The sequence below is a fragment of the Megascapheus bottae genome, chromosome 3 (genome assembly GCF_031878675.1).
Source record: "Megascapheus bottae isolate mThoBot1 chromosome 3, mThoBot2.hap1, whole genome shotgun sequence".
Classification (NCBI taxonomy): domain Eukaryota; kingdom Metazoa; phylum Chordata; class Mammalia; order Rodentia; family Geomyidae; genus Megascapheus; species Megascapheus bottae.
The window spans coordinates 39,633,103-39,660,018 of record NC_143511.1 but is presented as its reverse complement, the minus strand read 5'-3'; the positions used below and the strand labels follow the sequence as shown (position 1 = coordinate 39,660,018).

At 36.1% G+C, this 26,916-nt stretch overlaps 1 protein-coding gene across 26 annotated transcripts in view; it reads left to right on the top strand.

Annotated features, from left to right (window-relative positions):
• Ptprd (protein tyrosine phosphatase receptor type D) overlaps positions 1-26,916 on the top strand; it is a 634,177-nt gene that overhangs the window by 600,155 nt on the left and 7,106 nt on the right. For all 26 annotated transcript variants that reach the window (XM_090329963.1, XM_090329988.1, XM_090329980.1 and 23 more), the window contains 5 exons: positions 17,046-17,331; positions 17,730-17,908; positions 18,645-18,771; positions 21,212-21,337; positions 24,264-24,418. In XM_090329963.1, coding sequence (XP_090186089.1) covers positions 17,046-17,331; positions 17,730-17,908; positions 18,645-18,771; positions 21,212-21,337; positions 24,264-24,418 — 873 coding nt within the window. The remainder of the gene's footprint in view (positions 1-17,045; positions 17,332-17,729; positions 17,909-18,644; positions 18,772-21,211; positions 21,338-24,263; positions 24,419-26,916) is intronic.

Genomic DNA, 26,916 nt, shown 5'->3' with positions numbered 1-26,916 from the left:
GCAAAACTCTTTTTCCAGAATTCATCAACAAGCTCAATGAATGTAGTCCATTTATAAGACATAGGTATGTATGCTTTTGTTGTTATGATTATATCTCATAAAGGCTCAGGAAAAACATATTTGAAGCTATGAGATAATAATTCTGCATACAAATCATTTTCAGTATGAACTTTTGCACCCCTGTACAAAAGGTGCTCCTTCCACCTCTTGCTGAACTCTTAGCCTGCCTTTGCACATGGCCAGTCTTTATCAAGTAGCACTTAAGGAATTATCGCTTACACCCACAGTCCCTGGTAAAGCTTGAGCATTTCACAGTCTGCCTGTGATACAAGTAACTTAGGTCCAATTTAAACTACTGGAAGTAGATTAATGATCTAAGCAAGATCTTTCTAGTTCTTTCTCCCCTCAGATAGAGCTTTTATCTCAGGGAGAGAAGAGACTGTTGATCTAAACTTTTATTTAGGACATTTTCAAATATACCCAAAGTAGAGACAATGCTTAATGGATCCCTAAGCATTCATCACCCAACATAAATAATCTACACTTCCAGCAGTGTTTGTTAAATAGCATGTGGTTTGTTGTTGTTGTTGTTGTTGTTGTTACTTTTTAAAGAAACTCATTCAGCACTTTGAGATTTTAATATTCTGTGCAACTTATTGTTAATAAATATTCCAGCTTCAAGATACATTTAGCATACAAAGCACTCTTTACTAGTCTCAGCTCTGCGCCTGATGTTCCAGTCCTGTTTTTTTGCTGTCTAACGTGATAAAGAACTGTCCTAAGTTGATGCCTGAAAGCATCAAGTTTAGAAATAAATCCAGAATATTGAAAACACCTCCTCTTTGGAAAGCTTGTACTCAAAACCATCTTAGCAACATTTGGCTTGCAGACTGTTTTTAAAAAAATTGTGCACTTTTCTTTTTAAGTTAAATGTTACATTTTTATGACCAGTTTATGGTAGCCCTGGTGACTCCCTGTTACTTCACACTGTGGACTTCATACTTCTCTGCTAAAACTTTTCTTTCAATCTATGGAGTCGATCAGAAATTACTTATTACCTGATTTCAAGCACAGAGGAGCAAAGAAGTGTAGCAATTCTATAAATCCAAAGGTTGACCATTTTCCCAATAAGTAATTTAGCATATATACTCTGACAAATGATGATATTATCTATTATAGACTCACAATAAATATGAGAAAGTCAATGGGAAAGTTATTTATAAGTGCTAAAGGGGAAAAGGTACTTCTATAGTCAAATAAAAGTCAGATGAACCTTGACCACCTTTTCTCAATTCTGTATAAGTACTCACTTGTATTGTAAACCCCTCTGTATATCACCTTAACATACAATTAACTTTTTAAAATTTATGTAATACAGTGAAACATGGAACATTTTTCCCTCTTTTGAATTTCTCTAAAAACCATAGGAGTTATTACCATACAAGAATATTCCTGGTAGCCTTTATAATTTGACTTGCAGTGATATCATATGTATATCATATCTAATATATATAGCAATATAATTGGCTAACCAAACAGTAATGCTCAGTATGTGTTAATATGATTAATAGGTATTTATTGAAATAAAACCATGTAAACTCCAGGTTAAACAGTTTGTAGATTTAACAGTAAGGTATCTACTCCAAAGAACTAATGATAGCATATGTACACACACCTAAAAGAATAGGAAAAGTTTGTAAGAATCCTAGATCACTAAGACACTACATCTTTTAGAGAAAATCTTAAAGCAAAGAACCCTGAAATGTTATGTACATAAATGATTTTAATTTCAAATACATAATTATATACCAGACTCATCTTTATTAAAAATTATAGCATGGGCTATAATTAATGGATTTAGTATATGTAAAATAAATCACAAGCTTAATATTTTTGATGTAACATGGGTTTAAAATCTCCTAAACCTTTATTGATTCTTTTAAGCTTAGTTTTAGTGTATTACACTTAGGACGGCCCCCCAAAAAGATTAACAGGTTCTTTAAGAATGAACACAGTAGTATTAGAAAAATCAGAACAAAGTGACCTTCTAGTCTGGAGCTCCGGGAGTGTGTGTGAACAACTGGAAGCTTTGGAGGAAAGGAAAAGTTGTGTCCATTGTTAAATGGAAGTCATACAAGAGAATGCTGTAGAACTTTCTACATGTGGAAATGGGCTATCACATAAGCAAAACGGTTCACATGAAGCTGAGAGATTCTCTTCAAATCCAGAACCACTCTTTCATCTGTAAAATGTCAGTACTTGACAAGATGTGAGGTTCTTAAGTTATAGTACACATCAAGGTCACCTGTGACTTGTTCAAACACACGTTGCTGGATGATAGTCATAGAGCTTCTCATTCTATAGATTAGGGTGGAAACTGAGAAACTGTTTTTTAACAGATCCCTGGATGAATGTTGGCCACAAAGCCACATTTTGAGAACTTCTGGATTCAGTCCTCTTAAATCCCTTTCAAATATGAAATTGAATTCAAAGTCACATATTTTTCCTGCAAGAATAGCAACCAGGAACTAAAGCAGGTTATTGGTTTTTATAAATCTCATTAATAGAAGCCATGTAACCATAGAAAGTATGCATATCTATCTCTCCACTAGGTGAATTGAATCAAAGTAAGGAACTCTTATGTCTTTGATTATGGAGAAAAGGAGAGTAAAGAAATTAACATATTACCAAAAGATCCATTATATAAAGAGATGAGGAACCAGAATCAGGGCAGACAAGGAAGTGGTATATACTATCAGCTGGCCTGTAGGAAGAAGACATAGATTTTCAATACATAAGATCCATTCTCTTCCCATTTGTTATGCCTGACTTGTTCAGAAAATTGGCATGTTGTATCAGAGACCAGTTACCTTGTCATGGTATGTTTAAACACAGTCATCTCATACATTCAGTCAGTATTTTAATTGTGTTTAAGCCATTTTAATCAGTTAAAAAATAAACCTTCAGGAAAAAATAAAGATTTTAAGCATGCAAAAACTTAATTCCTCCCTTGAACTCTAGTAGCAGTGTCTGAGTTCACATCCAACTTTTTCGTACTAACTATCCTGCGAGTGAAAAAAACATTTGGTAAACATTTGGCAAAGTAAACATTAGAGGAGAGCCATCCTAAATCGAATTAATACCAGGACCAAATCCAAGTGAGAATTTCAAAGGTATCATGGTCTATGTGTATAGGTCAAAAATGAAAGGCGTAGCTTTATTCTTAAGTGATGATTAACATGGTTTGTTGAGTTCCTTGAGTGGAAGAGGGGTGTTATAGGCTAGTGACCAGATTTTCTTGATATCCAGTCTTTTTAGGATACTTTCCATTCATTATGTTAGACTTTGCAAATGTTGAGTCTAGGGCTTGTATCCTCATTAGCATTCTGTCTGGTATTAATGGAAATGTATGCCACATCCCTGAGAATTATCAGGGTAATAAGCATCCCATTCACAATATCTTCCTCCCTATATGAGGTAAATTAAATCTGCAAGGAGAAGCATTTCATGCTCCCACAAAGGGAAGCACCATATAGTGTCCCTGGTGTGAAGGGAAAGTTCATTTTCCTGAATGAGTTTCTTAGTAAGTTTGCTATCCCTGCTCACTGCACTCCCTCCATCTCCTGAGCTCACAGAGAGCAAATAAAAGGAATGATTGCACTTTTCAAATGCTGCTTAGATGGTCTCCAATGAATCCATCCCATGCTTTACCCCTCTTCGGGGAGGAGTTCCAGTCCACTAAAGAAGGCAGCTTGGGGTCCTCAAATTAGACCTGATTCCACAAGCATGGTAGAGAAGGCATTTGATAGAATGAACATTTCCAAGCTGTTCCTACATCTCTTGGGGAGCTGCTAAAATGAGACAGAGCCTTTGAAGTGAATCCTCCAGAGGCAAGCACATACTGCAAGAAAATATGTATTTGTACCTTTCTTATAAACATAGGAGAAACAGCTATATGAGAGTACAGGGAAAGAGTACGAGAGTGAGGAAAAGAGTCAGTGTGCCCCCAGAAACTTTGCCTTCCAGAAAAGTATCACCTCCAGGGAAAAATAACCCCACGACATGATGGCATATCAATTATGGAAGGCATCTCTGGTCCTGTGTACTCTAACTTTCATGCAAAGACATATTCTTGACTTAGTCTAACAAAAACAGATTAAATTCTCTGTCGATTACTCAAATAGGGTAATGGATAACATGCTTTAATAGAAGGATACATTTGAATGTATCACTCATGATCTGTATATTTTAGTGCTTATAACTATTTCCATATAATTATATTTAAAAACATAAACCATAACGCTATCATTTCTTTTGACCTATGTTGCAGCTAGATACATTACTTGATCAGAGCTCTCAATGAAGCATTTTGTGCTCACATATTTAGTTAATTGCTTATTTTTTTCCTGCCTGTGTTTACATGTAATCTACTGTTTACGGGAAAGAAATCAGCCTACATGCAGCTCAGTCTGGTAGAGAGCAATTAGGTTCTATCAGAGCAAACAGCTGTCAATAATGATTTCTGAATTAAAATTACCAACAAATAAAGGAATCTTGATATCGACCAGAAATATGGAAATATTTTATAACCTAATGGCTGAGATCTGGATGGGATGGGGATATCACTGAATTTTCCCAGCTGTACCTGGAATATTATTTTGAAATATCCCCAGCTAGAGAGAACATTGAAACTCACTGCATAAAGATGGCATTTTTAAATGCCTTTGAGCTGTGTATTTTGATTTTGTATAATCAGCAGGAACACATTTTATTTCAAACTATTCTACTGTGCCCCTTGTTCATCATAATAAGAAGCTTAAAAAATACTTCTGCTGTCTATGTTTTGTGTCTTTCTAGTCAGGGTTCTAGTGCTTCGGTATTTTTCTGTCTTTGGAGAAGTACTTTTGGGTCTCATTATACAAGTCCTACATGCATACATCTAGCCTTGTTTCTTAAGGTGAAAACTTGCAAGGTAGGGTTCTGACACTGAGGGTTTATAACAAAATAATGGTATGCAAATATATACCGAAAGGTAAAATCATTTGGTGCTTAGACCAAAAACAAAAGTGATTTTAACAGTGTTCCCTTTCCTTGAAGGCTTTTTTAAATTTTTTTAATTTTATTTATTTATTTTTTTTGTCGAAGTTGGGGCTTGAACTCAGGGTGGGGCTAGGAACTATCCCTGAGCTCTTTGCCTTGAGGCTAGTGCTCTAGCACAACTCTACTGCCACTCTGGACCACAACTCTACTGCCAGTATTATGGTGATTAATTGGAGATGAGTCTCATAGACTTTCTGCCTAGACTATCTTTGAATCATGATCCTCAGATCTCAGCCTCTTGAGTAGCTATGATCACGGGAGTGAGCAACCCTTATCTGGCTGTCCATGAAGTTTTAAGATCTCCACTTTCTCTCTCTTTCTCTCTCTCTCTCTCTCTCTCTCTCTCTCTCTCTCTCTCTCTCTCTCTCTCTCTCTCTCTCTCACACACACACACACACACACACACACACTTTATAAGAATATATGTTTCTATATGTATGTTTGTGTATGTAGTACTTATAATTGATGTTTTGATTTGTTTTTCTTTACTTATCAAATATGAGATTTGTCTCCATATTCATGTTAGCTAAGCATAGCCTGGGATCAGCAGCATAGGTTATTCTGGAAATTCATAATTTTTGGTCATATCCAGGACTACTGAATCTGGAGCTCAACACTGTCAGGTTATAGACCACTTGAATATATACTGCACAAATGTCTGGAAGTATAGTATACGGCAGTTGGTACAGAGAGCAACCTCTCATTCAGAATTCATTGAATTGAATTATTGAACGTCAGCTTTCATCTTGTTGATGTGACAGTCCCATAACTGCTTTTCATCTCCCTTGTCTGTACTCTCTACTCCCATCTTCATGGCCAATATGTCATTTCAGATGCACTTGACACTAGTTTTCATTAAGTGATCATCATGTATGCATGCCACACTTACTGAAAGTGATCCAGAGACCTGAACACTTTACAGTGACAGAGCTGCCATAAATGTAACTACCTAAAACATAACTGTGTGCATAGAGACCATTTGGACATTGCTTCAAAAGACCACTTATTTCATTTGCCTTTAAATAGTTAATTAGAGCAGGATATTGAATGTTTTATGAATTTTAAGCAGTTTTTAGTACAGTATTTCTCCTTCAGACCTTGGATCCTATGCTAATAGAATGGTGGAACAAGGGCTTTTACACTCTAATGAAAAGCTCTGTTTCTACTCAGAAAAAAACTCCCTTTGATGGGAGCCATCTAGCTGACTAGAAAGAATTAACTTTTAGTCAGTTTTTTTTTTATCCTATATAGATCTGTTTCCTCTTTTCAAACTACACACAAGTGCCAGGCGCTGGTGGCTCATGCCTATAATCTTAGTTAATCAGGAGGCTCAGATTTAAGGACTACAGTTTGAAGTCAGCCAAGGTAGGAAAGTCTGTGAGACTCTCATCTCCAACTAACTACTAAATAAGCCAGAAGTAGAACTGTCATTCAAGTGGTAGAACACTAACTAACCTTGAGTAAAATGACGCTCAGGGCCAATGCCCAGGCCCTGAGTTCAAGCCTCAGCACTGGCCCTAAAAGAAAAGCAAAGAAAAAGACAAACAAACAAAACCTACCTAAAAAATGTTAGAAGAGGCACTAAGAATAGTACTAACCAATAAGCACAGGAATGTCAAATTCTAAGAAGCCATATCATACATACAGAGAAATGAGCACAACGTTTCTGAGGATCATACAGTGATTCTGAACAAGGGGAATCAAGCTCAAACTGACACAGTGATTTGACCATACTGAGACTTCAACCCTATCTTACAAAAGTTTCTTAGAGTCAAAGCAATGTACTACTACTGTGTAACTCTAATTTAGAAAATTCATAGTGACTAGACAACTATCATTGTTTATGTTGGTTTGGTTATTTGGTCTTGTTTATTTTGATGAGGCACACACTTGCCAAGACCCCAGGTTGGCCTGAAACTGGGCCTTAGATTTCTTAATGCTGGGATTACAAGCCTGTATCACCATGCCCCAAGTATGTTTTAATGAAAGAAATAGCATTTTTGTACACAAAACTTAAACTTAAAACTCTCCCAAACCTTACTCTTTTTGAAAAACATTGATAATATTTGGAAAAAATAAATATTTTTTAAAAAGTTACTACATTTCGAATTTTTCCACATGGTCTTTCAGTGGTTCTTATGTCTGACTCTTCTTAACCTGGATCATAATTACAGCACTACATTTACATTTATATTATTTTTCAAGTGAGCCCTTTGTGTGGACTGAGCATGTTGCACTAATTGTAATCTATGTCATTATTTTATCTATCAAGTTGAGCTTTAGGTGTCAAGCCTGGTAAATGATAATCTCTTCTTTACAAAGTAGAAAAATGTATCCTTCTGGATAAAATTTAGAATATGAACTGAACTGATAGGGCTATTTGCAAAGAAAACCCTAGTGTAAATGCTGTAGTTTCTTATACTGCAATAGCAATAGTCAATTGACCTCTATTTGGATCTGTCAACCTCCAATCACCAGGGCCAGCTGAGACTGTTTCTATGCATACGTAATGCTTCTCCACCCTTCCATAAAATGACACTTGCAATGATATAGTCAGATGTTTAGTGTTGCCTTTTTTATATACAAAGAGAGTACCCTTCTTATTTATCTTGAGCATCACATTTTAAGGATTGGAGATGTGTTTGATAGATAAAGTTGAGCCACAGCCAAGATCATGTGGAAATCTCTGGAGGATTTGTGTTGAAATCTGCTATTTTGAGGGGACAAAAAAAGAATCAAATTAGTCCCATGTGGATTTTTACTAGGTTCATTGCTTCCACAAGATAACCCTTTACCAATTATGTACAAAAGTGACTTGGAGGAATAAGGTACGTATGTATTGACTCTTCACCTCAGTCTAGAACAGGAACCTTCTGAAGCCAGGCAGGAGGTCTCTGTAATCTTTTCTTTCTGAAAGCTTCCACCCCCTCCCGCCAAGTATCTAGTGCACTTTACCATGTCTGATCTAGGGTGACCCCAATTAGCTCTGGGACATCTCAGCCAACCTCCTGCTTATTCTACTTGTCAACCAAACATTCTCTTCTCCATGATGACTCTTAACTCCTACATTCTGAAACTCCTTAAGATCCAGAGGTGTAAGGCAGGAGCAAATCTGGATAGTGAGGAACTGACAACATTATCAGACATTTTCTAAGAAGCTTCTGTGGGAAACAGCCAGTTCACAGCATGTGAAGAGGATTCTACTTCCCTTACAATCTCTTTGGAGCCTCTTCATTCATCTTTAATCATGATTTTTATTTTTTATTATTTTATTTAATATTATGTTAATTATGGGGCTTGAACTCAGGACTTAGGCATTCTTCCTGAGCTTTTTTGCTGAAGGCTAGTGCTCTATCACTTTGAGCCATGGTGTCACTTCTGGTTTTCTGGTGGTTAAGTAGAGATAAGTGTCTAATGGGCTCTCTTTATGGGCTGGTTTCGAACTAAGATCCTCAGATCTCTGCCTACTGAGTAACGAGGATTACAGGCATAAACCACTGGTACCTGGCAGTAATTGTGATTTTTCTTTTTAATAGTAACTCTTAATCTAATGGTTTATATGTTTTTAATGTGATTCTCTTATCCTTAAAACATTTAAATAGAAATCAAACACATTTAAAAAGAAATCACTCCATCACCAATTCTGTGTTCTAGAAGTAGCATAATCTACGCATCTTTGCAGATCATGTGCTGAACATGGGTATTTAGAGAAATACATGACCTTGTGTGACTTTAAAAAAGGTATAAGTACATATTCTGAGACTTATATAGATGAACTTAACAGAGCCTTAGAAATTTCTTAATGGGGAGCCAATAATCCCTTCCTTTTGTTAACTGTTACACAATACTAGTTGTATAGATAGAGCAGTTTAACACTTTGCTTCATCATAGTGACTGTTTTCCTCAGTTAATTGTTTTTTGTAATCCTTCCCATGAGTGTGATGTGTGTATATATATATATATATATATACCATAGCATATTTCATGATACTATTTCTATGCATACTTCCTCCTTCATGTAAAGGAGTATTTCCAGTAAACCTCTTTGTACATGTATACACATATAAACCTCCATTACAGAAGCAGAGGAAGTATGTAAGAAATAAGTACATTTAAAATTTTAATGAACACCACAAAACTGTCCTATAAAATGACAGTATTGCATTGGAAAAAGTGGATGAATTCTGTATTTGGGTAATCTCTCCCAAAATGTCTGACTTTTATTTCATAATATATGTAAATGAATTTTAGAAGGTGAACACCTATGCCCATAATCTCTCATTTCTCCAGTCTATCTAGATGAAATTAATGCTAGAAAATATCAAAAGATCAATCGATCATTCCTAAATACTCTTGAGATGGCCAGCATGGCAGCGTATGAAGTCAAATGTTGATGTTTCAATGAAGAACAAGAGTCTCAAAACAGCAGCCTTGTTAGAGACACTCACAGTTTTATTAAGGTAGTCAGTACATTAATCCTATAAACCCTGGTCATAAAATCCAAACAGCTCTCCTAGATGCCTTTTGATATATATTTGCAGTTCATGAATGCCATTTTTAGAGCTGAAGTATAACATCCAATCAAATTCAGTGCTGATGCATGTACAGAAATGCTCCTGGTGATTTGGGGTCTGTATTTTAGTGTGTGCATCCAACTCAACGATCTATGAAATTCCCTAATTCTATCATCCTTCTTTGTCAGATCACTCAAGTATCAGAGAAGGGTCAATATTAAACCTTCCCTAAATTAATCAGAAAAGCCAACTCAACATACATCTCTAGAATGATTTTAGTACCAAAGATTCCCCTATGCCTCTTTTTTTTTCTTTTTGCACATTACTATTGTAGCATATCATGGGACATTAAGCATATTTCAACTCATGGGACTAACTCAATCATGTTTTTAGAAATTGAAAACAAATGTTGTAACTGGATGAACGATAATATTAAAGTAATAACAATTTCCTAGTAGGCGTACTTGTTTAATGGGTTGCATATCTTGCAGCCTGTAAACACTGCAGTGCCTATCATTCACTGAAATTGTGTGGTTTTTAAAGCTAAAGTTTAGCAATAATTGGGTTTGCTGCAGAAGTCACCAAAATATAGTTCATTTGTGTTCTGATTCTCATTAGTGAAATCATTATCCTCATTGCTAGATAACTTAGAAAGTTGATTTTATTTTATTTTATTACTTTGAAGATAACACAGACCAACATAATGCTCAGCTTGATTTAAAAGTGCTGTCTCCTCTCTTCTGCTGGAATTTTCTGTACCATTATAAATGTACTGAATTGTGCGGGCCTCAGTCTAAAGCATAGGGTTATACACTCCTTTTTTGAAAGATATTTAGAAAAAACTGTCTCACTGCTTGGCAACGTCTCCGACAGAAAACAGATAAAATGAGGGTGGTTTATCAGTCTTGCTGTTCTTATCATGTTTCAGGTTGAAGGCTGTTGAAATGAAGAAAAACAAACAGCACTAAATAGGGTTCCCGTCATTATCACTGCTCCAGGGAGCTGAGGTTTTTAGGATCAAAGAAAAATGCATTTGCTTTCAGAACTACAATCCTTCATTTTGAGAGGTACACTAGGCTCAGATACTGATGGGTAAAAAAAGAGTAAATTCGAGACGAAAATAAAAAGTATATTCTGCTATAGAAACTTGGAAATTCAAACTAAAGTAGTCCAGTATACTTCATAAGAAGCTGAATTTTCAACATTCTCTTCTTAAGAAATGAAAATGGTGCCCAAGGATGGTGACTTCTGGGCAAATGAAGCATTGCATAAGCGAAGTTGTTTCCATCTCATCTGATTATAAGAAGTTCCTTTGTCTTTTGAAACATACATGAAAGGAATATTCCAGGACTAAAGGCTTTGAAAGATGTTCTTTTGTGTTGTATTTTTAACTTGTATTTTTTGGCTTTGCAACTCACGTTGAGCACCATTCATTTAGCTGGGATGACTTTCATCCCAGGAAACAGAGACAAGGAAGTGGCTTCCCTTTTCCTTAAATCTGATTCTCAGTTAGCATATGGGTAATAAGCTAATATAATACAGTTCTTATGAGGCAGTTCTTAAAGGGACTTCTGTTATGGGAGTCCCTGGGTGAACAAAGCATTCTCAAGGGTGCAAGCAGTGGAGGTGAATGTTAAGGGAAAAGAGATCAGATTGGAGCTCCATTTAGACTACATTGATCTTCAACACCATCCCACTGTCACTATTTCCTATACAGTTAAACAGGTGCTAGTATTTCCATGGATGAATTTTAAGGAGAGTGATACAATATCTGTCATCCACAGCAGATCATTTCTGCAAAGGTATACTTTTAGCATCCTTCACATTTACCTCACAGAAATGCTGTCAAGTACAAGCTCTTATTTATCCATGTGATTATTAGATGTGAAATTCCTCTACCAAAGGATCCTGTTGGTTTTAGCCACTTCTTCAGTGCACAGTAGGCAATCAGTAAATAGATGTAGAAAACAACCCCACATAACATTACCAAAAAATATACAGAAAATTGGAGAAAAAGAAGTAATAGACACTTTTCTATCTTATCCCTGGGTGGTTCAAAAGGACAAATTACGATAATCAGTATATGCTGATGTGTAACAACCAACTCATTAGGAAAGTTAATATCATGACTGCTAGTCTCCTTGGTATAAATATTCCCAAACAGGGATGCTATCAGAGGTCATTAAGGAGAAGGGCTCAATACAACATCATTATACATGGTCTCCACACCAAGATTGTAACATACACTAACTAAACATGAATATTTTCAATGTTATCTTTGTATTTATATTTCATAACATGTAAAACATGATTCGCTTTTGACATCTCCAACATGTCAGTGATGGAGAATCAAATGAAATTATGTAAGTTGATTGCATGGGAATTTAAGGTACATTGCTATACAAGGCAAGAGGTAAAATCAGGCTGGTACAATTCTTTCTTTCCCCCTCCACCCCTTTTGGTATCAAAGAGAGAGGGTGAGAGTCAGAGAAAAATCACAGGAGGAAATGTTGACCAGACACTCTGTCTGTTCACTTTGGAGAAGCTTGAGGATTATTTAAAATGTAGGTCTCCATTTGGATTCCAAGAAAAAGTCATCCTTTGTAAAGCATGAATTTGGAAGGTCACTAATGAATCAGGAAGAGAGTAAAAAAAGAGAAAGTCAGGGGTTCTATCTCCATTTGAATGACTGGCAGCATGTGTAAACAGGCATACATGGAACAATGTAGAATGGCCGGCAGATATTAAGCACAAGGATCCATTTTTTAAACAAAAAAATACATGCTGTGATGATTTTCAACTTGATTGGATTGAGAGAGATAGCAAAGCACACTACTAGGTGCTTCTGTGGGGCTCAGAGGGGATTATTAACTAAAGACAGTCCAAATGTAGGCTAGGATAAAAGGAGAAAAGATCCCCCCCCTCTTCCTCCCTCATGTGCTCCCCTCCTCCCTCCCTTCCTCCACTTTGCTCTGCTATGTTCTAGTCCACCATGCCTTCCACAGACTGATAGAATGAACTGTGAGCTAAATCTCATCCTTCTGCCTCTTAGATTATTTCCTCAAGTATTTCGTCACTGTGACATAAAGCAAACACACATACTGAACCATAGGCTCAAAGGGTGGCAGTGGCTCTGTGAAGATGACATTTAAAGTTCATCTTTGTCCTTTTCTTTCCAACATAATGGAATTCTACACTCTCAGAATCTATCGAACCATGACACAATTATTTCTGTAGTAAGTTTCAGGTACTACATGTTTGGGATTTTGTATTTGTTTAGGATTAGTTTGACTATCTCCTCCCTTCTTAACCTCATGCACAAGAAGGCATCTGATGTTTCCCATGCTTCACCCAGCATCTTGTATAACAAAAAGGGACTTTAAATGAATCTACTTGCCTGATGGGTAGTTAAATGTTGCCACATATATGTTCTAGAGCAGTGGATTAGAACAAGTTCATCTTACCTGGACACTCCTGCTGTCCAAAATGGCAGAAAGCCTAATGATGCTATATATAGAGGGTCATGCTAACCTGTAGCATCGCAGAACCTGCATTTGACCTGAAGAACTACTTAAATTTCATATACACAAGAAAAGAAAGGACACCAGCACTTACAGAATGCTACCTGGGCAGCAAGCACTCTGTCAACAAGGCTCTTGCCGGTCTGCTTGTTCCCCATGATAATGGAAACTGCTTGAAAAGCTGTTGTTTGTAGATTGGGAAAGGGGAGAGTAGCTTGAACTTGAGATACAGTAAAGCAGGATGTTAGTAGATGAGGGATAAATGACCCCATCATTGTTTTTCCAGTAATGCTGGCTGCTTGTTGTTAACCTGAGAGCTAAGTTTGGAAAAATGGAATTTACAACTACAAAATGTGACTACCATTTTCTTCACTTTTGCAGAGCCCTTGATATCTTCAAATCAGCCTTAAAAGTTTACTAAATAATTAGATTCCCCAGTCCACTTGAGTTAATTATCAGTATCAGCTGTAAGAGGAGAAAAAAAAAGGTTATATACCTTTTTCAAGGTTACCCTAAACCCAAGAACCTCTTTGCTCTAGAGAAGAGACAGCACATCAATTTCAAGGGTCAGTTCCTTCCCTGCCTTCCAGAACAATGGAAAGAGTGGGCAATGACCAATGTTTGGTGCTTTGTGAGGGGAAATTTGGTATTTTTCAAAGCATACTCTTGTTTTACTTCTTCTCTCAGGCTTGGGTACATATTTGAATTGTTTTGTTTCTTCATTGTTTGAGGATTATATACTGTTATTATTTTGAAAAAAGATTAATACTATTTACATTTGGAGTTATTTATACTGATTTTTTTTCAAGATTCTGTTGTACCTTTCTGCCAGACTAGGCCATGCATCAAGCAGACATTTGAATGGTCCCTGATGCATGGTTTAGGAAAATACCTCCTCCCATTACCTAGCATTGACTTGACATATAGCCTTGTGTGATTCTTACAGTGTGATTTCCACTCAGAAGAGCTGTGTGTTGTATCTAATTAGGTGTCATGGCCCATAAAAATGAAGACCATTTAGAAAAACAACACAAAAAATAAATAAAAGGTTGTTATTCATAATTGTAGGGCTTGCCAAAATGGAATTTAAAAGGATCCCAAAAGATGGAACTCTCTGCAAATTAAATCTTACTTGGGTTCTTTGGAATGCAGTCTAGCTGCGTTTATGGAGAATAAGACACAGAAACTACTGCAGTTCCCCGCCCCCCCATCTATCTTCTACATAGTCCAATGCTGCGTCAAATTCAGGATTTCATTCATAGAGTAAGGATTCCTTCCTATACATGATTCACTTATCTAGGTGTGTTGACTATTGTGTAATACCTCTTGCCAATAACTAATTCATCTCAGAACCCTTATTGAATGCTTCCATGTGGTATTAGGGCTTTTATGAAGTTTCTACTGCCAAGATGGACAGTTGTTCATGAGTGATTAGCATGAGTGATCAGCTGTTCAGAAGTGATTAGTTTGACTGGGGCTGCAGGGGAATAGTGTTTACTCTAAAAAGAATCTATAGATGCAGATGAATAGCCCTAGTGGAGGAGTAGAGATGAAGAATGACAGGAACTGACCCATCTAGCAAGCAGAATAAGGGAAGTGACAAAGGAATGGAAGAGAAAAATATTACAAGAATAAAGGACCGGATTTGGTAAAGGATATAAAATAAGGCCTTCTGGCTCCCTCAGAATCCCAGGCTTAGTGGGCTTTGTATTAAGTGTGAATCAGTTTTCATACTGATTTTGTGCTGAGAGAGCTCCTGTTATGACTAAAACTATGCGTCAAGAAGGCTGTTGCACAATATGGCAAAGTCATGTCAGTTTTCAGATTTAAATCTTAAATGGGGCCTTAGAAGCCAGGAGCCTTTGGCATAGACATAAAGCTCTAAGCAGTTTTAAAATAGCGCTTATATCTGTTTCTCACTTAGCATCATCTATAAACCACAAGTCCCTTTATGAGAGCTGAATTTGATTTACAGTGATCTGTAATTAAATAAATATTTCATTTTAGCAGATGTTCTCATGCTACCATTCAAGCAGGTGTCATCAGAGAAATTCTCATTTCATTTGAGACAGGTACCCTGGTGTACTCATTTTAGAGTGCTAGAGTTTTCCTTGCATGGATACTATGCCAGGCCTATGAAAAAATTATCCCCATGGAAATTACACCTGTAAAAGAAATCACATCTCCTAGAACCAGAAGTACAATTATAAAATCATTCCTTCATTTGCTTCTGAACATCCTTAATTCTTTATCCTTCAAGTCCCATTTTTAATGGTATAGCACCTTCAAATCCAACACATCAATTAATTTGTTGTATTATACAGTTATGTAGAGTATTACATCATTTGTTAGACTTTCTTTAAGGGTAAGAGTAAAGTCATCTTTATGGATATCCCCTGTTTCACTTAGTAAAGTACTTGATTGTTCATTGGTCTGAAGAAGCAGATTGCCAGGTTAATAAATGAGCACAGAGATATGCAGGGAACAGTGATTGGTGCCTGCAATTTGGTGTCTATTTTTGTAATATGTATCTGTTCATGGGGATTACATGGTTATCTGACTGGTCAATAGGTATAAAAAAAAAAGAAAAGAATTTTGGACTGAACCATTCTTGACACATAAACCTTTCAGCCTGAAAACATTGATAAATGGAAAAATACAAGACTTACTTTTAGATTGTCAGAACACAGATGTGTTATTTTCTAGATATCCTTTTCAACCCTGGAGAATATCCCCATGTTTCTAGCACCTGACTCTAATCCAGTTCACTAAATTAGATTGTATTCTTGGAACACCAAGATCTTGTATAGCCATTGTTCTTTGTTGACTCATCTCCTCTTTGTAGAATCAATTCCTACCAATTGGAAAATGACCTATTCATCTTCAAATAATATATTTTGAAAAATGCCTTGAAGCTTTTTCAGGAACAGAGATTGAGAACTTTCTTTCTCTATGCAGAATACTTAATTTTTACCTGGAAATTTTCTTTCTACTTGAGAAAGAAAGGGAGTAAATTCAAGGATCATATACCCTCTAGTGATTTAATTTAAGAATATGCAGAGCTATTTTTAACCTGCAACAACGTTTTAATGTGTTAATTATAAATATCCTACTAGTCTGCCTTTAGAACCTGTTTACTTAGTTCTAGAATATGAAATGTTTTAACTTGAAAGATTTACTACACGCCTTATCTTTACTATTTTAATCAGTTAAGCTAAACTATACCAAGAAGGTTTGTAATCATAGTTTAATTATCTTAGATATTGAGCAATAGTTTAAAATAGCTTCTGAGTATAATAGCTCAAATGCACTTTTATGATGTCTTCAAAATAACATGATTAAGGAACATAGCAATTATGTATTTAATATTTCTACTTTATGAAGTAAAACTCATTTTTACTAATTTTTCTACATTCTGACAATAGTGCCTTAGAAATATCTTTTGATGAAACTTGAACTTGGCTTATGCCACTAGCCTTAGCTACTCAAGAAGTTGAGATCTAGGGATCTCAGAAACTGGAGATGACAGGAAAATCCCTGAGATTCTTATCTCTATTTAACCACCCAGTATCTGGAAGCAGAGGTGTGACTCAAGTGGTAGTGTGCTATACCTTAAGCAAAGGTAGCACACGTAAGTCCTAAGGTCAAGTACCAGTAATAGCACACACATACATACACATGCACACACACACACACACACACACACACACACACACACAGAGTAAACAGCTTTTTTACTTTAGACAAAAATCAGGTTAAAGATGCAGATTATTTAGTGGCAGTGTACTTGCCCTTCATGCACAAGGTCCTAGGTTAGATTCCTTTCAGTACTTCAAGAAAACAATATGAATAGGATGAATTGGTGTCCTCATAATTTTACACAGGCTTTTCTTTTCTGTTTCCCTTATAGTGCGGGAGTTGGCCGGACTGGCTGTTTCATCGTAATAGATGCCATGTTAGAAAGAATAAAGCATGAAAAAACTGTAGATATTTATGGCCATGTAACCTTAATGAGAGCCCAGAGGAATTATATGGTTCAAACAGAAGACCAGTACATCTTTATCCATGATGCACTGTTAGAAGCAGTGACTTGTGGAAATACCGAAGTGCCAGCTAGAAACTTATATGCCTACATTCAGAAGCTGACACAAATCGAAACAGGGGAGAATGTCACAGGAATGGAGCTTGAATTTAAGGTAAGGCATCAGAGAAGAGCTAGCTACTAGCAAGTCATTCCAGGACTGTCTGAATAGTGGCTTTCCTTTCCTAAAACTTTGATAAACAAGTTTTATAATCAGGTCTTCTTTTCAAATTTTAAAACACTTCCCTTTCCCACTGCCTCCTCTATTTCTGCTTTTTTAACAATGTCCTGGGCCCTTTTGTGTCCTCATTTAAATTGAGAGGTCATCCTCTCAGAACATAATATTTTAAAATGCAATGGACTCTATGAAGAATTACAAGGAAAAACAATGCAGTTTGAATACTTTAACATAAATAAAAGGTTTATATCTTTACAAAGATACTTGTGTATATTGCATTCAAGTCATTCGCTCAAATTATCTTTGTCAAATTATTATTTTCTTCATCTCAACAGCGTCTAGCCAGCTCAAAAGCTCACACCTCAAGATTCATCAGTGCCAATCTTCCATGTAATAAATTCAAAAATCGCCTTGTTAATATTATGCCATATGAATCCACAAGGGTATGCCTACAGCCTATCCGAGGAGTAGAAGGATCTGATTATATCAACGCCAGTTTTATTGATGGATACAGGTATATAGTTCTGCTTTCCTGACAGTCCAAAGCTTTGATATTTACATGTGCCCTAGTTTCATAACCAGAAAATTTTCATTTCAATTCAAAGCCATTTTCTTTTTGTCTAGGTCAGCATTCAATTCCTTGGTATTTTTATATAATCTTTTTTTTTAAGGTTGGATAGGAGTAAGAAGCACTATTTATTTTTGGTCTTCAAACTCCAGTAGCTTATGGTTGTAATCTTAGCTACCAGGAGACTGAGATCTGAAGATCATGACTCAATGCCAATCCATTGGATACTTACCTCTAATTAGCCACCCCAAAACTGAAAACAAGTATGGCTCACATAGTAGAATGCAATCATATGCACACACACACACACACACACACACACACACACACACGCACCCCAGAGGCAATTTACATTTGGAAAGAGTTGATAAAGAAGCGATTTCATACCATATTTCATCAATCTAATAGTTTTATGTGCATAATTTCTGGAAAATTACTCCATGACACATGAACTTAAGCTATTAGTGTTATGCTAAAATTTAGTAATGAAAGAGAAAACATCATAATATTAACAAAACAATTCATTTTGAAAAGTACTCAAAATGTATTAAATGTTCTTATTTGGTTATGTAAACTTAATGCTTATTTTTCTATTGCCAGATTTGATTCTGACTTATCAAGTCTGAGCTCTTGCATGTCCTTAAAATTCTTTAACATTCTCTTCCCCTTTTCTGTAATTCAGACAACAGAAGGCCTACATTGCTACACAGGGGCCCTTGGCAGAAACCACCGAAGACTTCTGGCGGATGCTCTGGGAACACAACTCCACCATTGTTGTGATGCTAACCAAGCTGCGTGAGATGGGCAGAGTAAGTGTGTCTCCTCATAAGATGTTTATGCAGTGGGAGAAACAAGATTTTCATTTTAATCACTCAAGATTTCTTGAGATGCAATGCTCCGGGCATGATCTTGACTATTCATTATTGATTGGTTTCTCATTGGCAAAGCCACATCAAGTTCTCTAACTTGTATGTTCTGAAGTTGTGTGGTCTTTCCTCTGTCTGATGAAACACAATACTAGGGACAAGTGAAGCGGCAGATGCTACTTCCCAGCATATTCTTGTTTCCTTTTGCCCTAGGTAGGCTAGAGTACATTGAGTCAATGTGCTGTCATTTATTTGTCTGGAAGAACTTAGTTCTTTTCCTTTCCTGAGGAAAATTTTCACTCCCCTACCCCTCACATTCATTGAATAATGTGTCAGAAATGCACATAGTGTTTCTAAAAATATAATCTTACAATCCCAGATCCACGTTAATATTTGGGGGGAGGGTTCTCCCTGGTCCCAGGGCTTGAACTTAGTGCCTGAATGCTATTTCTGAACTAGCACTCTGCCACATGAGCCACAGTTCTACTTTCAGCTTTTTTTTTGGTGCTTAATTAGAGACAAGAGTCTCATGGACGTTCTTGCCCAAGCTGGCTTTGAACAGAGATCCTCATATTTCATTCTCCTAAGAAGCTAGGATTACAGTTAAAGGTCACTGGCACCCAGCTGCTTTAGGAATATTCTTTTTTATTAATGATTTATTAAGATTGATTTTTACATATTTCAAATGTCATGTTTAACAAATAAGTATTCAAGAAGGGAATCTCTATATACAGTTACTGACACATAGATTTTAGAACATAATTAAAATTAAGCTGAGGGTTTGTATGTCATGGATACATAATAATATATGTAATAAAACATTATGTCTGTAGAATATATAGCCCAGCATAGATTTTTATGTCTATGTAGTTATGTTCATATCTTGGTTATGGACAATGTCCATAACCTCGGGTACCCGAATATTGAGTCATCGCTCTTGTACTGTTTGGATTCATGCACCTTTTGTTCCTTTGGTCTTGACTTATCTCACTCAACATGATTCGCTCTAGATTCATCCACTTCCCTGCCAATGCCATTATTTTATCTTGTCTATTGGCTATATAGAATTCCATTATATATATATATATCATATTTTTGTATCCATTTATCTGCAGTAGGGTATCTGGGTTGTTTCCATTGCTTGGCTATTGTGACTAGTGCAGAGATGAACATAGCTGAGCAGGTGTCCATATCATATCCTGGATTATGATGTTCAGAGTAGATGCCCAGGAGTGGTATGGTGGGATCATAGAGAAGGTCTATTTTCAGTTCTTTAAGAAACCTCCAAACTGCCTTCCAGAATGGCTGAACTAGTTTACATTCCCACCAGCACTGAAGTAGGGTTCCTCTTTCTCCACAACCCTGCCAGCATTTGTCATTGTCTGAGTTCACAATATTGACCATTCTAATTGGAGTAAGGTGGTATCTTAGGGTTGTTTTTATTTGCATTTCCTTTATGACCATGGATGATGAGCATTTTCTCACATTTTTTTTTACCATTTTAACTTCCTCATTTAATAAGTCTCTCTTTAGTTCCCTTGCCCATTTGGTGATTGGTTTGTTAGGTTTGGGGGGGATTAGTTTCTTGAGTTCCCTATGGATACTGGATATTAAGCATTTTTCAGATATATTATTGGTAAATATCTTTCCCCAGTTGGTTGTCTGTCTTTCTACTTTAGTAGCTATGCTTTTATTTATTCAGATTCTTTACAAAAGTATGTTATTCTGAAAGACACATGAAGTAGTAGTATTTGAGCTACCCAAGGACCTACCACTGAATTCCAATACACGCAAACATTTCCTGGAGATATGTCTTTTCCTCTCTCCTTTTTGTGGAAATTGCTATAAGGATGACCAAATGTCAACTGTTATAATGTTTAAGGGAAGATTGGAGTAGTCAAGCAACTATTCAAACTTGATAACTAACTGTAGGAATTAACTAAGTCACTAAGCCTACTTGGATTCTTCTCTCCTCAATCTACAAATGAGACCCGATCAGATGGATTCTGACATTTTTTTCCTGCATTCTTTATACACTGATGATTCTTTATTCTAAACCATGATGGCCAAAGCCTGCTTTAAATGGTCAGCCCTTCCCAAGGACTAATGTAATTTTGTGCATAATTTAGAGATAAGTATCCAGTTCAACTGAAGTATATCAAGTAGCTACTATATGCCAGGTTCTGTGCTGGATACCATGAACAAATAGAAAACTGAAGAATGACCTTAGCCTCAGGAAGTTTGGAGTTTCAAAGAAAAAATGAGTTTCATGCAATTGGAATTATCTTGAATCTTTGTATTTCATTAGTGACAGCATTTAGATAGATGATGAGCAAAATCTTATTTGCACTTTCTATAGTTTAACATTAATCTCTTCTTTTAGGAAAAATGTCACCAATACTGGCCAGCTGAGCGTTCAGCTAGATATCAGTATTTTGTTGTAGATCCTATGGCCGAATACAACATGCCACAGTATATCCTAAGGGAATTCAAGGTCACAGACGCCAGGGTAAGTTGGCACAATCTTCAACGATTAATCATTAGCTAAATTAGTTTAAAATATACTTCGCTTGGAAAAGCATTTGCCAAGTAACCATACTCCCAAAGAGAAAAGAAATCACCCATTTTGAATGACATTATTTTAAAAATATAAGAGCAAATTTCCTCCGTCTGGCAAGCCTGCTCATAAGCCCAGATTTGGCTTCCATTCAAATGTAACATCTGGCAACCCAACTTTGGGGATGCATTGGTGAGTGTTTGTGCTGGGAAACATTTGTGATTGGTTGGCTGTGCTTACATTCACCTTCTCAGCTCATTCTCTTTGGAGGGGTTGTTTTCTTTTTCTTTTTCTTTTTTTTTATTTCTTCATTACTTGAGGCTGTAAATATGTTGTTGTTTTGCGAAGCCCTGTAGGTCATATGGGCTTAGAGGTTAATTTGGTATGATTTTAAAACTGCATAGCAAATGGCATTCTTTACAAGATTCTGACAAGCTTTGCACATTCTAATTTGATTCCTGGCATAGTTTATTCCTCCGTGTGCTAATGTGTCTGTCCATGAGAGCTGTGCACCCATGACCCTAGCTGGCTAATTTTCATTCTGCATTGCTTGTCAAGATTGCCAAGCCCAAGGTTCAGCCCTGATGTAAGATGTTCTATGCATACACTATAATAACTTTGCCTTCGGCAGCTCTCAGACCATAATGACAAACACATCTTAGGGGTAACTGGATTAGATCAAAGTCCTGCTTTATTTTTGGAATTGCCATAATGGCTGGGTTAAATCAAACTTGAGGGTAGAGACATGGACTGGATCCATCGTTTTTGCTGGAAAGCAACTTTCTCCAGACTCACATTTGTACATTTTCTGCTAATCCCCAAAGTCTGACTCTGGCTCTTGACCTAAAGAGAGAGTAAAAGTGGTTAATGGAAGCCTTGGCCCAGGTGACAAACCTGCTAATCCTAAGAAATCTAAAATATTAACTACCCTGAAGGTGACTGCATTCAAGGTAGCCATTAAGTCCCTAGCTCTCATTTGTGAGTTTTTCAAGCAAGCATGCCTTGGTTACCTACCCTATCATTTTTGTTTTTGTTCTTTTTAATTTGTTTTTGTTCTTTAAAATATTCTTTCAGCATTTCAAGCTAGCTAGGTATGTGAGTAAAACTTTTAAGTGCCCTAGAACTAAACTCACCAAGTATTTCTGATGGTAGAGACTAAAAGAAAAACTCTTGACAGTGTACTATTACTACCGTTACTTCATCCAATATTGCCAAATGAAACCTGACCATAAGAAGCCAAAAAAGGAAACTTGTTCACATGATTTTCAAGAAATCTTTCTTAGCTACCACAAGCACCCACTGTTTGTGTTCCTGCTGTGCTTCTAATAGTCTCCCAGATTTAGAAAGCAACTTGGTCCTGGAGAATTCAGTATTGTTAAACAGGTAACCTTTAAATTCAGTCAGGCATCTCTCTTTCCTCTAAAGAATAGGAGTGTGTACACCTGACCTCTTCTTGTGACTAAAAATAAGATTTCAGAAATGAAATCTGCAGGACTTACAGAAGAGAACCTGTCTTCATTACCTAGCCTTTGGCATTCCTTCCTGTGCTTTCCAATCCTTTTCCAGGAACCAAGGGAAGTAAATCATGCTTCCGTAGTAACCATCCAGGAGTTGGTTTTAGGGACAGTTATTTCTGTATCCCTGAGTTCTCATAAAGTTAGTGTGATCTGCCTACTTTATCTCCGTCCCTGAAAGATAGCAGTCAGGAATCGACTGTTGAGACCGTGAAAGCCACTAGGCTAGTTAATTAGTGCTAATCTCAACTGAGTCTGCATAACTTCTCAATATTACTGAATGAGAAAGATTGAGTCCCAGTCCATAATTGTGGGATGTTAACAAGGGTGTGGGGGAAAAAGATGCTTCCTCCAGAGAAAGAAGCAAATTGGGTCCATGTCTTCATCAGATGGGATAAGACCTTCAAGCTTTGGGTTTGGCTTTTCTCTGATGTGCCAAAGGAGAAATTAGATGGGCACTGTTGCTATCTATGCTTTGAGAAATAAAATGTCCCTTTGGCTCTTCCTATGTTTCAAAAAATATTCCTGAAAAATCAGAAGTGCCTCAGTTATCTTCTTTTCATACTATTGTATTTCATGAGTCAGAGTAATTTTACCTGATTACTTTAGAAAAGAAAAATTCCTCTTATATCTGTCTTTTTCAAGCTTCTCCCCCCCCCCGCCCCCTGACAAGGAGTTTCCTTTTACAGGAGAGGGTATTTATTTACCAAAAATATCTCTGGTCTCCTTAAGGGATATTTTGCTTTCTTCTCCACATTATCACCATGGGCACATGCTGTATTTCCTGCCATGTGTAGATGCTGCAGGACTCTGAGACATATAGGGGCATCTTGGTTAAAAGCAACCAGCCAGTTTATATTGGATCCTTTAAATGTCACCATTTGTCATTTGACAATGTCAGAAATAGGAAAGCATGGCAGACATGATGTTATAAAACCACTGGTCAAGGTGATATGACCTGATGCTCCTTTCAACATGAATCAATAACATAAAGTTATTGATTCTCCAGTATAGTGTCCGTGTTCCATTTTAGAAAGAATGGGGACATGATCCATAACTTTCAGACCCAAACTTTTGAGTCTCAACCGCATTTGCTAATAGGAAATGGCTACACAGTTCTAGCAGAAAACTTAGCTCTTTGGCACTCATCGTTTAAAAATATATATGAACATAAACACTGTTAGCAGATAAGACACACATAACTAACTTTCCAATTGAATGAGTTCCTAACTTTTTCTACCCATTTTCTTTTTGGCAAACAAACAAACCAATGTATCTACTATGCTTGCTCTTGCGATCTGCACCCTTGCTGAATCCTCTTGGCACTGTGTTCTGTGGACGGGTATGTGGTTTTCCCTCTAAAGGACGGCCAGTCCCGAACAGTGAGGCAGTTCCAGTTCACTGACTGGCCAGAACAAGGAGTGCCAAAATCTGGAGAAGGATTTATTGACTTCATCGGCCAAGTTCATAAAACAAAGGAGCAATTTGGCCAAGATGGACCCATTTCTGTCCACTGCAGGTAAGAATCATGAATACTAGCTTTAAATTTATGATTAATGCCCTGGCAACTTGGAAAAATAAGTGTTGTCTGGTTATATTTTATACCAGTTTGCTTTAGAGAATCCCTATAGTCAAATGTATTTTGAGATTTAAATATTTATTTCTTGTTCTTTACATAAGATAAAAGATTTTTAATCCTTAAAATTTACCCCTTATAAAAAACAAAACAAAATAAAAATTAATTACATTAAAAAAAAAACAAATGAACGAAAAAACAAAAGTGGCTTTCCTTGTCAATTTGCCTTGCTGAGAACAGTTGGTATATCCCAGAGTAATAATTTATTGCAGTATTTACTTGCTTTGCTTTAAGAGAATTGCACTTATAAATAACTACTTCTCTGTATCTCTTGTGTTTGTCTTCTTGGAAAAACCATAAATAGCTATCAAGCCTTAATGACAGTACTAATTCTTGTCAGTCAATAAGAGATTAGAATGGTACCTCGGTTAAAAATGCAATTTGCTTGAAAATTGTTGCTATGCCAGAAAATGAAGCACCTTCAATTTAATTATTTTAACAGTTTCTACAGCATTTTATAATTTAATTCAATGAAGTTAATAGAAATACCAAGTAAATGGTTTAGTCATTCAACATAAATTTAGTGCTTTATTAATCACTATGCAAAAATCTTGTAATAAAAAGAATTCAAGTAATTTTATTTAAACTAACTATATTGACGAATTCTAGGAGACAGAAATCTCAGTGTCTACATATTTTTATGGTCATGGTCTTCAAAGTGACTTGAAAAAAAATACACTGAGCCTCAGGGTTTCATTTTTAAAAAGACTATAGAACTTAGTGATATGTAGAAAGCATGATCACAAATAAGACAAATATTAAACTTCAAGACATGTGTTCTTGTCCTAAGTCTTCTATTGTAAAGCACTTTGATAATAGGGAGATTTTTATAGGCGTTAGCTTTCTTTTCTTCTCATCTCTAAGATCTTCTCTAATACCCATTTGTATCTAACTCAGGATATATTATATGAAAAACATATTTGCTTTTTATTGATAAAAATTATTTGCACAACCAGACTCTACGGGAAATGATAAATGGACTGAAATGTTTCAAAACTGTATGTTTTGTGCTGGGCTTGAAATACTGGTGATTTTTTGAATTTTGCACATAATATCCCAAAATGCTTATTTAAACCTTTTCAGTATGATCTTTATGGAAAATATATTTAACATGCTCTGTGTTTGGACAGTCCTATAAGCATATACATTACTATTTATCATCACAAAATGTTTTGTCATCACAAAATGACTTGCATACCCTTTAGTATAAATGCTGACATAGCACGCATATATCATAAACATATCTTGAAGACTTCTAGGTATTTTCTATAGGAAAGTTCTGAAAATGATTTATATTCTAACTTATTTATCTTATTTATATCACATTTAACTAACATGGTAAATTTAAATGTACAAGTTACTAGGCCAATATCTATTCTTTTCTTGAAAGTACTTAATAGAAAGCCAGAAACACTATGTTAGTTACATTTGAACAATCAATCAGAGTGAGATTCTAGTGTAGCTAGCCTGTTTAAAAAAAAAATTAATCACAGTCTCCCAGGACCAGAAGACTTCAAGGGTAAAAGGACTTTTAAGGTCATCCTCTCCATCTTATCAGAAGCTTTGACTATCACTGGAGTTCAGCTATATTTTAAAGGAGTAGTACCCACAGTTTTTCAAAGCCTCATTTAATATTCCTCTTTAAAGTCTAGAAATGTAGTTTATAAAGGAACATACCATGCCTGCCAGCTATATCTCCAACTAAATGACTCCATCCATTTTCTACAGCCTGTGCCCAAGCATTACACATGCCATTTAATTAGGATCCCAAAATGTAGGATTTTTCAGATTATGCACTGTTTTTCTCATTACCTAAACCTCCAGATGCTTCCTCCTTAAGTAGGAAGTGTACAAGAGCTCTAAATTAATTTTCTTTGTTACTGCTGTTCTGGAATTATCTTAAAATAGTAAAGACAACTGAGAGAAACACAAAGCTATGCTAATGTAGTACAAAGATTGGAGATTTACCTATTGACCAAGCAAAAAGCAATAGAGAAATGCACAAATCAATGGCTATGTGGCTTTTTTTAAATTAAAGATAGCATTTTTTGTAGATTTAAGATTGATGGGTTATTTGAAATTGGATAGGGAAGGGGGGAAAACAACATGAGTGGGGGTGGGGGGTGGGGAAGGGAAATGGGGACCAAGACATGAGAAAGGGTATCAATGTTTGTGAAGTAATACACCTTCTATCTGGTGAATATAATGTAATACTTCTATTAATTACAATAAAAAATATATGAAAAAAAGATTGATGACCTGTTAAAAGTTATTAGCTTTATGAAATGAAACAAAACAGGATATTTTCACAATCTGCAAGTGCAGAATATTCACAGACACTCCTGAAGACCAAGTAAAAATCCTCCTGTATCAAAAACCAC